The 13270-nt window shown below is 42.1% G+C and overlaps 1 protein-coding gene across 2 annotated transcripts in view; it reads left to right on the top strand.

The window, feature by feature from the left end:
* DOCK1 (dedicator of cytokinesis 1) overlaps positions 1–13270 on the top strand; it is a 558093-nt gene that overhangs the window by 426020 nt on the left and 118803 nt on the right. For both annotated transcript variants that reach the window (XM_065408426.1, XM_065408427.1), the window contains one exon: positions 12973–13121. In XM_065408426.1, the coding sequence (XP_065264498.1) occupies positions 12973–13121 (149 nt within the window). The remainder of the gene's footprint in view (positions 1–12972; positions 13122–13270) is intronic.

Raw genomic sequence — 13270 nt, forward strand, 5'->3', positions numbered from 1 at the left:
GCAGAGACTCATGAGGTTACCCCCGTACCAAGGTTGGTACTGAACCTGACCATCCTTCCTGACAGAGCGTCCTGCAGAGGAGGTACAAAAGACTCCATCTCAACTCCCTTTTTAGCTCCTTGTCATTATCACTGTATGAGGCAGCAATATCTGTGGTGGCCTCCTCTCTTTAGGATGACCTAGTAGGTCCTGCTAAAGAAGGTTGCTTCCTCTCTGGACATCCAGGTGGAGGTAGTGCAAGACAGCTCCCATAGACTGGTGGACATATTGGAGTCACTGGAACCCTTTCATGTGGCTCTGCCTATAAACGAAGCTGTATTTGGAAGCCCACAAGGCTAATGTGGCAGATGCCATCATCTCTGCTAATGATAACCAAGAGGACTGAATGGAGATTCTGGTGACATTGTAAATAAGAAGAGGGCAGCATTATCTCCTGTAAATGTAAACAAACTTGTTTGTCTTACCGATTGGCTAAACAAGAAGTAGGACTGAGTGGACTTGTAGGCTCTGAAGTTTACATTCTTTTGTTTTTGAGTGTAGTTATGTAACAAAAAAAATACATTTGTAAGTTGCACTTTCACGACAAAGAGATTGCACTACAGTACTTGTCTGAGGTGAACTGAAAAATACTATTTCTTTTATCATTGTATTTAATAAAAAATAATATACACTTTGATTTCAGTTACAACACAATACTATATATATGAAAATGTAGAAAAACATCCAAAATATTTAATAAATGTCAATTGGTATTCTATTGTTTAACAGTGCAATTAAAACTACAATTAACCGTGATTAATTTTTTTAATCGCTATTAATTTTTTTGAGATAATTGCATGAGTTAACTGCAATTAATCGACAGCCCCAGTAGAAAGATTTATTCTACTGCTGGCCTGCAGTTTTGTATCTCAAATCAGCAAGCCTTGCTCCACAGCAATGTCCTTAAATTCATGGACAAATTACCAGAAGGTGCGAGGCAGGAGTTTCAGACTGTATTGGAGGATGGCAAGCTTGTGGCTAGGACCACTCTTCAAGCTGCATTGGATGTGATGGATACAACAGCCAGAGCCATGGCACCTGCAGTAATGATGTGCAAATGTTCATGGCTTCCATCATCAGTTCTTCCTCATGAGTTCTAGCAGACTATACAGAATCTCTCCCTAACCCTAACCCTAACCTCTTATCTCAGCAGGCTGACAAGAAACTTCACAGTCTTTGGGGATTTATACGCTTCTCCCTAAAAAAATACAGTTCCGCCCTCAAACATACCAGTGATGTTAGTCATTCATGTCTAGGCACCCTGACCAGTCTAGGAAGAAGGGGAAGAATCATAGGAGGAGACCTCTACCTCCTCAATTTCCTTATTCTGACGGTGTTTCTAGGCAGCCCAATAATGCCAAGCAGTCGGTTTGACAGCTTGGTTGAGGGCAGTTTACATCACATCAGTTTTTCCTACCCCTGTGTTTTCCAACAGATTATCCTACGTCCTATGTGCTTGGACCCATATTATCACAGATCAATGGGTTCTAAACACTGTGGAATTGGGGATATACTCTTCCATTTATTTCCGAACTTCCCTCCGATCCCTCCTTCCTCATTTCTCTTTAGACACCACTCTCATGAGGCTGTCCTCCTCCCAGACATGCAGTCTGTTCTCCATTTGGGAGCTGTAGAGGAGGTTCCTGCCCTCCACCAAATAAAAGGATTTTATTCACTTTACTTCCTGATCTCAAAGGCAAATGAAGGCCTAAGATCCATTCTAGACCTGCGAAGAACTGAACAAATATATAAATAAAATAAGTTTGTGTATGGTCACCCTAACCTTTATTATCCCCTTCCTGAATCCCAGCAACATTGCCCTCAACTTGAGGGATGCGTATTTCCATGTGGCTATCCCGTCTCCACTCAGAGGATTGTGTCATGGATTTCCTCCTGTATTCATGTGTGCTGTGACACTGCCAACATAATCCCAGCAACCAGAGTGATAGCACACTCCACTACATCTCAAGCAACTTCTGCAGCTTATCTGGCTCAAGTGCCTATATTAGAAATTTGTAGGGCTGCAACTTGGTCATCGGTGCATACCTTTGTGATTCATTGTGCCGTTTCTCAGCATTCCTGAAAAGACAGCAAATTTGGACAAATAGCCCTTTAGTAATTGTTCAGGTAGACTCAAGTCCCACCTCCAGATTTAACTTCTTGTGAGTCACTTGAAATGGAATGGACATGTGCAATGAAAATGACCCATGAACCACATTCATTTCCTTCAATATCAGTGTCTCTGGTAAGAAGGAACTGAGAATGGCTCCACCCTTTATACCATTGTGCAGAAGTATGAGGCAGCAGAGGGTGCATGCTCCGCCCCAACAGATACCACTAAGGGAAAAATCTCCAACTCTGGTGCACTATGCCCACACTCAGCTGAAGTGGAATGGACATGTGCAACACATATCAAAGAACAACAGTTACAGAACAGGTCAGTAACTGTTTTTTCTGTGTGGCTACTTCAGAATGATGTAGGACAGTCAGCAGGGCCTGGGAGCAAGCACAACACATTTGGAATTTTCAGAAAATTAAGGAATATTGTACAAGTTCTGCTGTGCATGTGTAAATGGCAATATTCCTTGGGTATAACGTTAGCCATAGCTGGATGGAATTTCACGGGAAAAGAGAAGATATCACTGTGACTCTAGGACTCTCCACCTGCCAAATAACAAGTTCCTGGCCCAAACTTTGGAGGCACTAGAGCTGTTCAGAAAATTATCAGATTTTTTTAAATTAGCAAAATATACCTATTTTACAGTAACTTCATTCTCAGAAATAACTAAACCATTTTTGCTGAAACTTTAAAAAATAGTGCTGCATATATAAAGAAAGAGTGCATATTTATGTGACGTGGAGGAAGTGTTCCCATTCACTCTGTTGCAGGGCTATGTAGTGATGGAAAAAGAGGCCTTTTTGAGAACAGCTGAATTCTCTTTTTATTAAAGTTGTCTTTAGTGAATTAGTGGCTGGAGACCAAAATAAAGCAAAGTACACAATAATATATGACTTGACAGACAGATAGCAAAATCAATATTACTTTCCCTTATGTCAGGTCAGCAAAGCTCAGTCTCTGTCAGTTTTCACCGAAATCTTCTTTCACTGTTCTGACCTTAAGGCTATTTATATATCTATTATTTATTTTACTAATTTCTACAGCATCTATTGCTGAGGCAATATTTAAACCTCTAAAATCTACATCTTTATATACACACATCATTTACCTGTATGTAGCCTATGGGCGCCCAGATTCTCCATCCATCAGATTGTTATTTCAAGGCAGAATGAAATGTTCCCTTTGAGATGTATTGTGAGGGTTTACGCCCCTGGTTACAGGGCAGCACGGCCTAATGGCCAGAGTCCATAGAACCGCCCCTGGTTACAGGGCAGCACGGCCTAATGGCCAGAGTCCATAGAACCGCCCCCGGTTACAGGGCAGCATGGCCTAATGGCCAGAGTCCATAGCATTGCCCCTGGTTACAGGGCAGCACGGCCTAATGGCCAGAGTCCATAGCATTGCCCCTGGTTACAGGGCAGCACGGCCTAATGGCCAGAGTCCATAGAACCGCCCCTGGTTACAAGGCAGCACGGCCTAATGGCAAGAGTCCATAGCATTGCCCCTGGTTGCAGGGCAGCACGGCCTAATGGCCAGAGTCCATAGAACCGCCCCTGGTTGCAGGGCAGCACGGCCTAATGGCCAGAGTCCATAGAACTGCCCCTGGTTACAGGGCAGCACGGCCTAATGGCCAGAGTCCATAGAACCGCCCCTGGTTACAGGGCAGCACGGCCTAATGGCCAGAGTCCATAGAACCGCCCCTGGTTACAAGGCAGCACGGCCTAATGGCCAGAGTCCATAGAACCGCCCCTGGTTACAAGGCAGCACGGCCTAATGGCCAGAGTCCATAGCATTGCCCCTGGTTGCAGGGCAGCACGGCCTAATAGCCAGAGTCCATAGCATTGCCCCTGGTTGCAGGGCAGCACGGCCTAATAGCCAGAGTCCATAGCATTGCCCCTGGTTGCAGGGCAGCACGGCCTAATGGCCAGAGTCCATAGCATTGCCCCTGGTTGCAGGGCAGCACGGCCTAATAGCCAGAGTCCATAGCATTGCCCCTGGTTGCAGGGCAGCACGGCCTAATAGCCAGAGTCCATAGCATTGCCCCTGGTTGCAGGGCCGTTGCACCTTACTACTGGCTCAGCGGGGGGGGGTCCTACCGAAACACGCTGAGGCTTACCGGGGGCAAGGTACCAGTCCGTCACCTCCCCCGGGTCGCTTCCTACCGGGTTGGGAGTTGGGGTCTCCCACGAATCCCAGGGTTCTCCGCGGGTCTCCGGGTCCGTCGCCTCCCCTGGTTCCTCCCGCAGTAGGGGTTCGTGCCGGTCTGTAGAAGCCTCTGTTCCCGGCAGCTTCAAGAGTGTCGGCAGGCCAATAGCTCTGTGACTCTTTTCCTCCACCCTTTTAAATAAAGATAGTGGGACTATGAATCGGGACTCTTAGTATCTTCTGCTGTCACTGACTCTGGGTGACCTTTGCTTTGTGCCTCCTGTAAAATGGGTATTATAATACTTACCTGCCTCACAGAAGTGTTGTGAGGCTCTGATTATTTATTATTTGTGCTTGATCCTTAGCTGCAACATACTGTAGATGAGCACAGTATTATTATTAATTTATGCTGGAGTTTCACATGTTAGGCGACTTGGCAAACTGTGGTTTTTCCCCCCCAACAAAACGGAGAGGAGAAAATTAACTATCAGGTAAAAAAATCAATCCCATTCCAACTAGCACTTTGCACCCTCCATTGAAGAGCAATCTTTCCTCGTCCCACCTCGCTCTTATTACTGATGGAAAAAGTATGCTGGTAATGCTTATTCCCTGGCTTTGCATTACTTGCATATATTTCATAGCAAAGATTAAGAATATTGAATTACCATTGGTAATAAACAGATTCCTATTACTACTGATACTTTTATGTCTGACAGTGTTTATTACACTGAGTAGACAAATCACTGTTGCATATGGCACAGAAACAAAATCAGAAGTGAAAATTTATTATTTCTGTATGTCCTTGAACATGTTTATGACGTTATTCTATCATTGTACAAAAAATATGATGAAACCAAGTAGCTGTGACTTTTGATATCCAGAATAAATGACAAGGTTCAGACTGGAAATGTCCCATTTTATCTTGTCAGTTTATGACTGCAAATATTGTGATTAAGGCTTCATATCTTTGGAGCTCTGTAGCCCAGAGCAGGTGCAAAGCAACTGTGGCATACTTTATATTCCTCGGTGAAGATCGGTACAAGGCAAAGGGCTTATTTGAAATTACTTAAAGAATACCAGAAATATCCATCTTTTCACCATATATTACTATTGTGGTGTCCGTGTCAATACACAGATAGCAAAAAAAAAAAAAAAAAACACCTCTCGTGCTAGAAAGCAGCATCATGTAAATTTCAACACAATTCAAATATTTGTAATAGTCTAGGAGTATAATCTTTGTTGAAGCCTGTTTGGTTGTTTAAGAGTCTATATAAAAAAGAACTCCAGACAGACAATTTAATTGTACTATTTGGGTCCTGGCTACCTGTGAGAGAATTTCTCCCCTTGTGCGACACAGTGACAGCTTTGATCACTGGGGCTCAGGTGCGAACAGCACCCTAACTTAAAGGCTGGGGGCTTAAACCAAAAAGTTTGAAGTAGTAAAAAAAAATTAGAGAAAAATCATAAAACATAATAGGTTGTAATTAATCAAGGGTGTCAACAGTTTTCTGTTGTGTGTAGGTCTGGGCTTGATCCAAGTCCCACTGATTTCTGTGGTAGTTACGGACCCTCTTTTGTTCCCATTATTCCCATCAGTGAGAGGTTTTGCCATTGATTTTAGTAGGAGCAGGTTTGGGCACCATATGTATGTCTGAGCAAACTGTCCCCGACACGCAGGGAAAATGACAAGATGTGAGAGGTGCTGTTTAATTGGGCCACAACTTCATTAACTTAACTCATTAGGGAACTATCGAGCAATAACTCGTACAGTGCAGGTCATCACTCCTTCCTCGCTCGTCCAAACCTGGTCCCTGCCCATTGCTGGGACCCCACCACCCGTCCCTTGCATAAGGGTTAAGTTCCTGGCAAAGGAGCGTGTCTCCTCGCTGTACCAGATTCTAGGTTCCCCAGCTTCTTACCTTCCCCTAAGATCATTTCCAGCTCCTGTTTATTTACTGTGGAATCAGTATCTGCACTGGATACCTATCACCTGCCAAGTTGTGACAGCTTGTATTGAACCTCCTGACCTGCTCAGCCATTTCCTGGAGCTGTTGTGGGGAAGGCAAAGAAAATCACCATTCACAGGCCAGTCTAGCAGGGAGGAGAAAATTCCTTCTCTGTCCCAAAAAAGGCAACTAGGGCAATACCCACAGGAGACCAACAAAAAAACGGGTCCAACTCTGATTCCCTGGGTGGAAGAGTGGGTGCTGCTGCTCTGGATGTGAGAGAGAGCTCCTACCTTTTGTCTGCAGGGGGCAATGGCTAATCTGAGCCCCTCTGGCTAGCCCTAGCACAGGTGATGACTCCCTTCCAATCTGAAGGAGATGGGAACCCTTAAAGGAGCCACAACACCTTCCCACATGACCAGAGAAAGCCACGCTGCCTTTGAGGTTGCAGGGGTTGCATTCTATTGTGGAGTTGCTGTTTTGAAAGAACATAAATGGTTCCTTGTTTTTTTTAGTGCTGGCAAATATGTTCCTTTGGCTTCAGTGACAGAGGCCTTACAGTATGCTGAATCTGCATGCCCAAGGCTCTAACTCTGGCTCTGCAGCTATATGTTTGTCTTCTTATGGCCTTTCCATTATTAATGTTGGAATAATATTCAATTTATAAGGCTCATTTTAAACCTCTGGTCATTTTTTAAAAGTGTCAAGCGTTCAGAATTTTTTTAGGGCTCAGTTTTACTGACAACGAGACTGTTTGTTTTCTGAACATTTTTGAATAAATTAAGTGCTTTTTGAGATATAAAGGGTTTTTAAATGTCCCCTTTTTCAAATGTTTGCAAAGTATCTAATGTTTCCTTCTGCCTCTTGACCTGCTGAATGAAATCACATTACAGCCTAACAATTGAAATATACACCTCTACCTCGATATAACGCCGTCCTCGGGAGCCAAAAAATCTTACCGCGTTATAGGTGAAACTGCGTTATATCGAACTTGCTTTGATCCACTGGAGTGAGCAGCCCCCCCGGAGCACTGCTTTACCGTGTTATATCCGAATTCGTGTTATATCAGGTCGCGTTATATAGGGGTAGAGGTGTATTATTATTACTACTTACTATCCAGTAGTGCCCAAAGGTTGCAATCACAGAGGAGTCCCATAATGCTATAGAAATGAACAGGAAGATATCTATCTCTAAGGTCTAGGAAGATAAGCGACACACAAAGGGTTGGAAGAAAGTGATACAATAAAGCATATTTGAAACGTAGGAAGACTTGGACATTGGTTCACGTGTGATGCAGTTTTGAGGGTCAAGAATAATGAAATGTTAAAGAAATTCTAATTATTTGAAAACTAGACCTTGATCCCACTCTCAATAAAGCTGATGGAGGAAAAAAATAATGAAAATATTTTTAATGTTGACATCTGAACTAACCAGGACTACTTTTCAAAGTTGAAACTCCCTAGGATATAGCAAAATTACTGCTATTTCTGCATTCCCCATCAGTGTGCTAGTCACATATAGGTTCAGCAGTTCACCCCAATACTTGATGTCAAGAAAAGTATCTTGACAGAGATGTTAATTTTATTGGAGGGAAAGTCAAGGTCAAAAATAGACCTGAACTTTGAGTCTAACACAAATAGAAGTAATTATATTTTACCATTTTCTGAATTAGTCATACATGCTCAGATCTGACCCCAAGTGAGGTATGAAATTACTAGAATATTATTCAATGATATTGTGACCCAAATTAAAATGTAGGGTAAGTGGCGAAGATGAGGAAAAACACAGAACTATCTAATATCTTCCATATCTTATTTTTGGTACAATTAATTTATTATCTATCATAAGGTACTATGCTGAAAGCACTCTAAAGGAGGCAGTGCACACTACAGCAAAGCAGAGGCCAAAATAAAGCAAAAATTGGCATGCTGTTTAACAACAAATATTGTTTCACCTATAGTTTTAAAGCAGCTGCACATTATATTACCTTGCCAAAGACAAGAGTCCTAAATTTTCTTCCAAACCTGTCACATTTTGAATCTGTATATGGGAGCTCTTCAGAAAAAGAACACCTGTGAATTCATTGTTCACTTGTTTATCTCAGGATATGCTTTGTATGTGACAGACAGCTGGAGTAGATGCTGTTGGGTCCCAGAATAAGATTGTTTCCTTGTATATTTTGTCTGTAACATTTTATATTGTGGCACAACATTGCATTGGATCATGTTGTCATGGCAAATACACACGTGTATTTCTATACATGACTGATATACTGAAATACATCATATAGTATATAATTTTAGTTATAGTTAGAAGGGTGTCAGTGAGAGGCTTAAACCTGCTTCCATTTGAACGGTTTGCTCACATCTTACTGGACAAGCCAAAATATCTATTATTCCTTGTGTAATGTAAATTTGGGGTAATGATGAGGATTATTTAACATTTTCATTTGCTCTACACTGATTTTTTGTGGTCCTCTTCAACTCCCCTGTATTTAAGAATGTACTTTGTGTCTTAAATCTCAGGTGGGTACAGTAGATCTGATTCGTGAGGCAATATGCTTAGCCTCCAAAACAGGAGCGTGCTGACTCCACAGTTCTTACAGATTATTGTACTTGTTTTTCCATGCAGCATAGAGTGTAAATTCTGGTGGGAGCCACCTACATACTCTGCAGATGAGGTGAAGAGCTAAATGGGCTTCAAATAGCAGATGAAATTATACAAAATTATACAAATAATTTTAATATTTTTGCTAATCACTCTTACTCCCCTTTTCCCCCATGTTCTTCTCTTTTATTTCACTTGCTGAAAACCTCCCCTGTCCTCACTGATTTAAAAACTCTGTTGATTATTACCTGTGAGAGAGGATTGCTGTGAATACAATGCACTCTAAATAACAAAAGGACTGAATACTTACAGCAGCAATTTCCCTAGATTCTGCTGATACCTGTAAAGGACCTGAACGTATGAGGTGTGGAGCAAGTCCTGAGTGTGCCCACAGCTCCCATAAATGTCAGCACTTTGTCTGAGATGCTCAGCACCTCATAGGATTGGACTCAAAGCTGCATAGTCAAGATATGTAGCTGTTGGTCACTTAGCTGAGATGTTGTGTAACTTTCTGTTTGGGTAGAAACAATATATTCTGTTATAGAAAAGGAAGAGTAATCAAAAATTTTAAATGCATTATTTTTGAAATTTGCTATTTTTCATATCTAGACCACAAAAGATACTAGTTATTCTTTGCTATGTATCTTTAAACTTGGAGCAATGAAAAACTCATTGTGACAGATAGAGAACTTCATGACATTGATGTTGCACCTGACGAATAACTTTGTCACTATCATTTGTTCTCTGAAATATTGGCTCTGACACTTTTCAGGCATGATACAAGAAAACTGTCACCTGAGAGGCTGATGGTAATAGCATAAAAAAAAGAAAAATAAAAGAATAGAAAGCTTTACAACTTTTACTTGCATTCTCCTCAAAAACATTCAGCATTGGCAGGGTCATATGTTGTCAAACACTAACCGATCTCTTGCAAACATGCTAATAAGATATTAGCTATATCATAGAATCATAGGGTTAGAACGGACTGCAAGAGTCATCTACTCTAACTCCCTGCCAAGATGCAGGATTTGTTGCGTCTTCACCATCCAAGACAGATGGCTATCCAGCCTCTTTTTGAAAACCTCCAGTGAAGGAGCTTGCATGACTTCCCTAGGCAGTGTGTTCTATTGTCCTACTGTTCTTACAGTTAGAAAGTTTTCCTGAGGGATAATCTAAATCTGCTATGCTATAATTTTGAACCCATTGCCTCTTGTCCTGCCCTCTGTGGAAAGAGAGAACAATTTTTCTCCATCTTTTTTATAGCAGTCTTTCAAGTATTTGAAGACTGTTAACATGTCCCCCCACCTTAATCTCCTCTTTTCCAAACTAAACATACCCAGTTCCTTCAGCCTTTGCTCATATGGCTTTCATTCCATCCCTTTGATCATCTTTGTCACTCGCCTCTGTGTCCTTTCCAGTTTCTCTACATCCTTTCTATACAGTGGTGACCAAAATTGAACACAGTACTCCAGCTGAGGCCTAACCAGTGCCAAATACAAAGGTCCTATCACCTCTTATGACTTTCTATGTCTCTGTTAATGCAACCCAAAATTGCATTTCCTTTTTTTGCGACAGCGCATTGCATTGTTGGCTCATGTTGAGGCTGTGATCCACCACAACTCCCAGATCCTTCTCAGCAGTGCTGCTGTCGAGCCAATTATCCCCCATTCTGTATTTGTGCATTTGGTGTGTCTTCCCTAAGTGTAGCTCCTTACATTTGTCTTTGTTGAATTTCATTTTGTTGTCTATAGCCAGTTCTCCAATTTATCAAGATCACTTTAATTTTTGGCTCTGCCCTCCAAGTGTTTGCAACCCCCAAGAGCTTTGTGTCATGTGCAAATTTGATCAGTATGCTCTCTATTCCTACATTCAGGTCATTAATAAAGATGTTAAATAACACCAGACCCAGAACAGATCCCTGTGGGAACCCTACTTGAAACCTCCTTCCAATCTGACATCATTCCATTAATAGTTACTCTTTGTTTGTGTTTGTTTAACCAATTATGTATTCAGTTAATGGTAGTTCTACTGAGCCCGCATTTCTCCAGCTTGCTTATGAGAATGTCATGTGGGACTGTGTCAAAAGCCTTGTAAAGTCCAGGTATATTATGTCCACTACATTCTTCCTATTCACCAAACCTGCTACCTTCTCAAAGAAGTAAATCAAGCTGGTTTGGCATGATTTGTTTTTAAGTAAATCCATGCTGGCTGCAAGTGATCATCCCTTCATCCTCCAGGTATATCTAAAGTTCTGCCATTGCTGCTTTCAATTTAAATTCTCAATCAAGAAAGCAAAGAAAGCAACTTATTTGTTGAAAAAAATAAAATGATTATAATGTTGCTATCTTGTTATTAAGGATTTTCTTCTTGATCACCTCATGTATTAAATGATCTTATGTCAATGTTAATTGCAGTCACAACTAAAATTGGTAATGAATATGAATACTATCTCAGTGATTACTACAGTAATCTTACGAGGACAAACGTGTTAATAAATACACTGTATTACATACTGCTCCATGGTTGTGTGTGTGAGAAATTTCAGATTATGTGAATTCATGCTATACTGTGCATTTTTCTTGCATATAGATATTACATTTAATTTAAAAATCAATAGGATATACTGATTTTTTTTAGTGTTCCATGCACTGTACAGTATTATAATACACTGGGTCTTATTAGCAACTTCCATACAGGGATCTCACAGCACTTTACTAATATTAAGAGATTAAGTGTCACAGCACTTTTCTAAATTAGGTAATCATTATTTACCCCAATTCACAGCTGTGGAAACTTAGGGCTAGAGAGGTTAAGTGATTTTTTTCAGAGTCACACCAGGAAGTCTATTGCTGAGATTGGAATACAATCATATTTCTAAGACTTCTATATATTCGCCCACCCAGCGCCCCCAAATCTGTCTTACATTTCATTTACTGTGCATGATATCCATTCTTACTTCCTTAATATTATAGAATAGATAATTCATTGAATAGATAATCTCTATTGTTAGCCAATGCTGCTTACAGTAACTAGATGTTTTTAGTTCAATGGTCTAATTTTTATAAGTATTCAAGTTGCTGTTAAGTATTAACTTACTTTCTGAATCTGTGAGGGGGAAGAATTTGGGGAGGTGCAGTTTCCATTTGGGAAGAAAAATTTAAAATAAAATTAGCCAGTCAAACCAACTCTGGAAGAAAGAAGACATAATCTAGACCTGTCTTAGATGTAGTTTCATATCTTGAGGCTGTAAGTATGCAGTCATAATGACATTTTGATAGAGTGTTACATTTTGTAACACTGGGAAACATACGGAATTTTAAATAATTTAAAATAGGATGGGAGAGGGGCAGGGCCGGCTCTGGCTTTTTTGCTGCCACATGCAAAAAAGCCTCCCGCGGGCCCCCCCCCCCCCCCAGCGCGGCAGGGGAGGGCGCTGAGCCCGGCCACGGGCCGCTCTCCCCGACCGGCCGGAGCACCGGGGGGAGGGCGGCGAGCCCGCCGCGGCTCCGCTGGCGGCCGGAGCGCCCGACCGGGGCTCCGCTCTCCCCGGCGTCCAGAGCGCCGGGAGGAGGGCAGCGAGCCCGGCCGGGGCTCCGCTCTCCCCGGCGGCCGGAGCGCCGGGGGGAGGGCGGCGAGCCCGGCCGGGGCTCCGCTCTCCCCGGCGGCTGGAGCGCTCTCCCTGGAGCCGGAGCGCCGCGCCGCCCCCCTCCAGGAGCCGCCCCAAGCACAAGCTTGGTGGGCTGGTGCCTGGAGCCGGCCCTGGAGAGGGGGGAAAAGCATATTTGCATGATGTAACTCAAGTACTTAATATGTAATATGGATGTGTGTGAATTTGTTTGGTTTATGGAAGTATAGCAAGCTCTGGTTTGGTTCTCTCTTGAACAGTTCTTTAATAGTTTTATTGTTAGCCTTAAGAACAGAGTTCACTTCTCTTTCTGAGGGTTAGTGACTTACATTAGGACATAAATTGCACTTAAGAAATTGAGGCCAAAATCAAGAAATGCATTCTTACGCTCGGGATATTCAAAGCTTATTCCTTGTAGCATTTTTTAAGGTAATCTTGTAGCACTGTTGGTGGCTTTTCATTAATTCTGAAGTACATTTCCCGCCCCAAAGGTCAACATAAGATCAAATTCATCCCAGAAATGGTTGGGCCCATGTTGGAAATGACACTGATTCCTGAAACTGAGCTTCGGAAAGCTACGATCCCAATATTCTTTGACATGATGCAGTGCGAGTTTCATTCTACCAGAAGCTTCCAAATGGTAAGCATTGTTTGGCTACAAATATTTGAGGTTTGTGAATGTGATCCAAGGACCTTTTGATGCCCACTGGTAAAAGGCACAGAGATGTATAGCGTTACAGTGATCCTCAGGGTTCACCAAAAGAGGTCATGTAAGATCTCTAAGAAAGC

Source organism: Emys orbicularis, chromosome 7 (assembly GCF_028017835.1).
Source record: "Emys orbicularis isolate rEmyOrb1 chromosome 7, rEmyOrb1.hap1, whole genome shotgun sequence".
In the NCBI taxonomy this organism is placed as follows: domain Eukaryota; kingdom Metazoa; phylum Chordata; order Testudines; family Emydidae; genus Emys; species Emys orbicularis.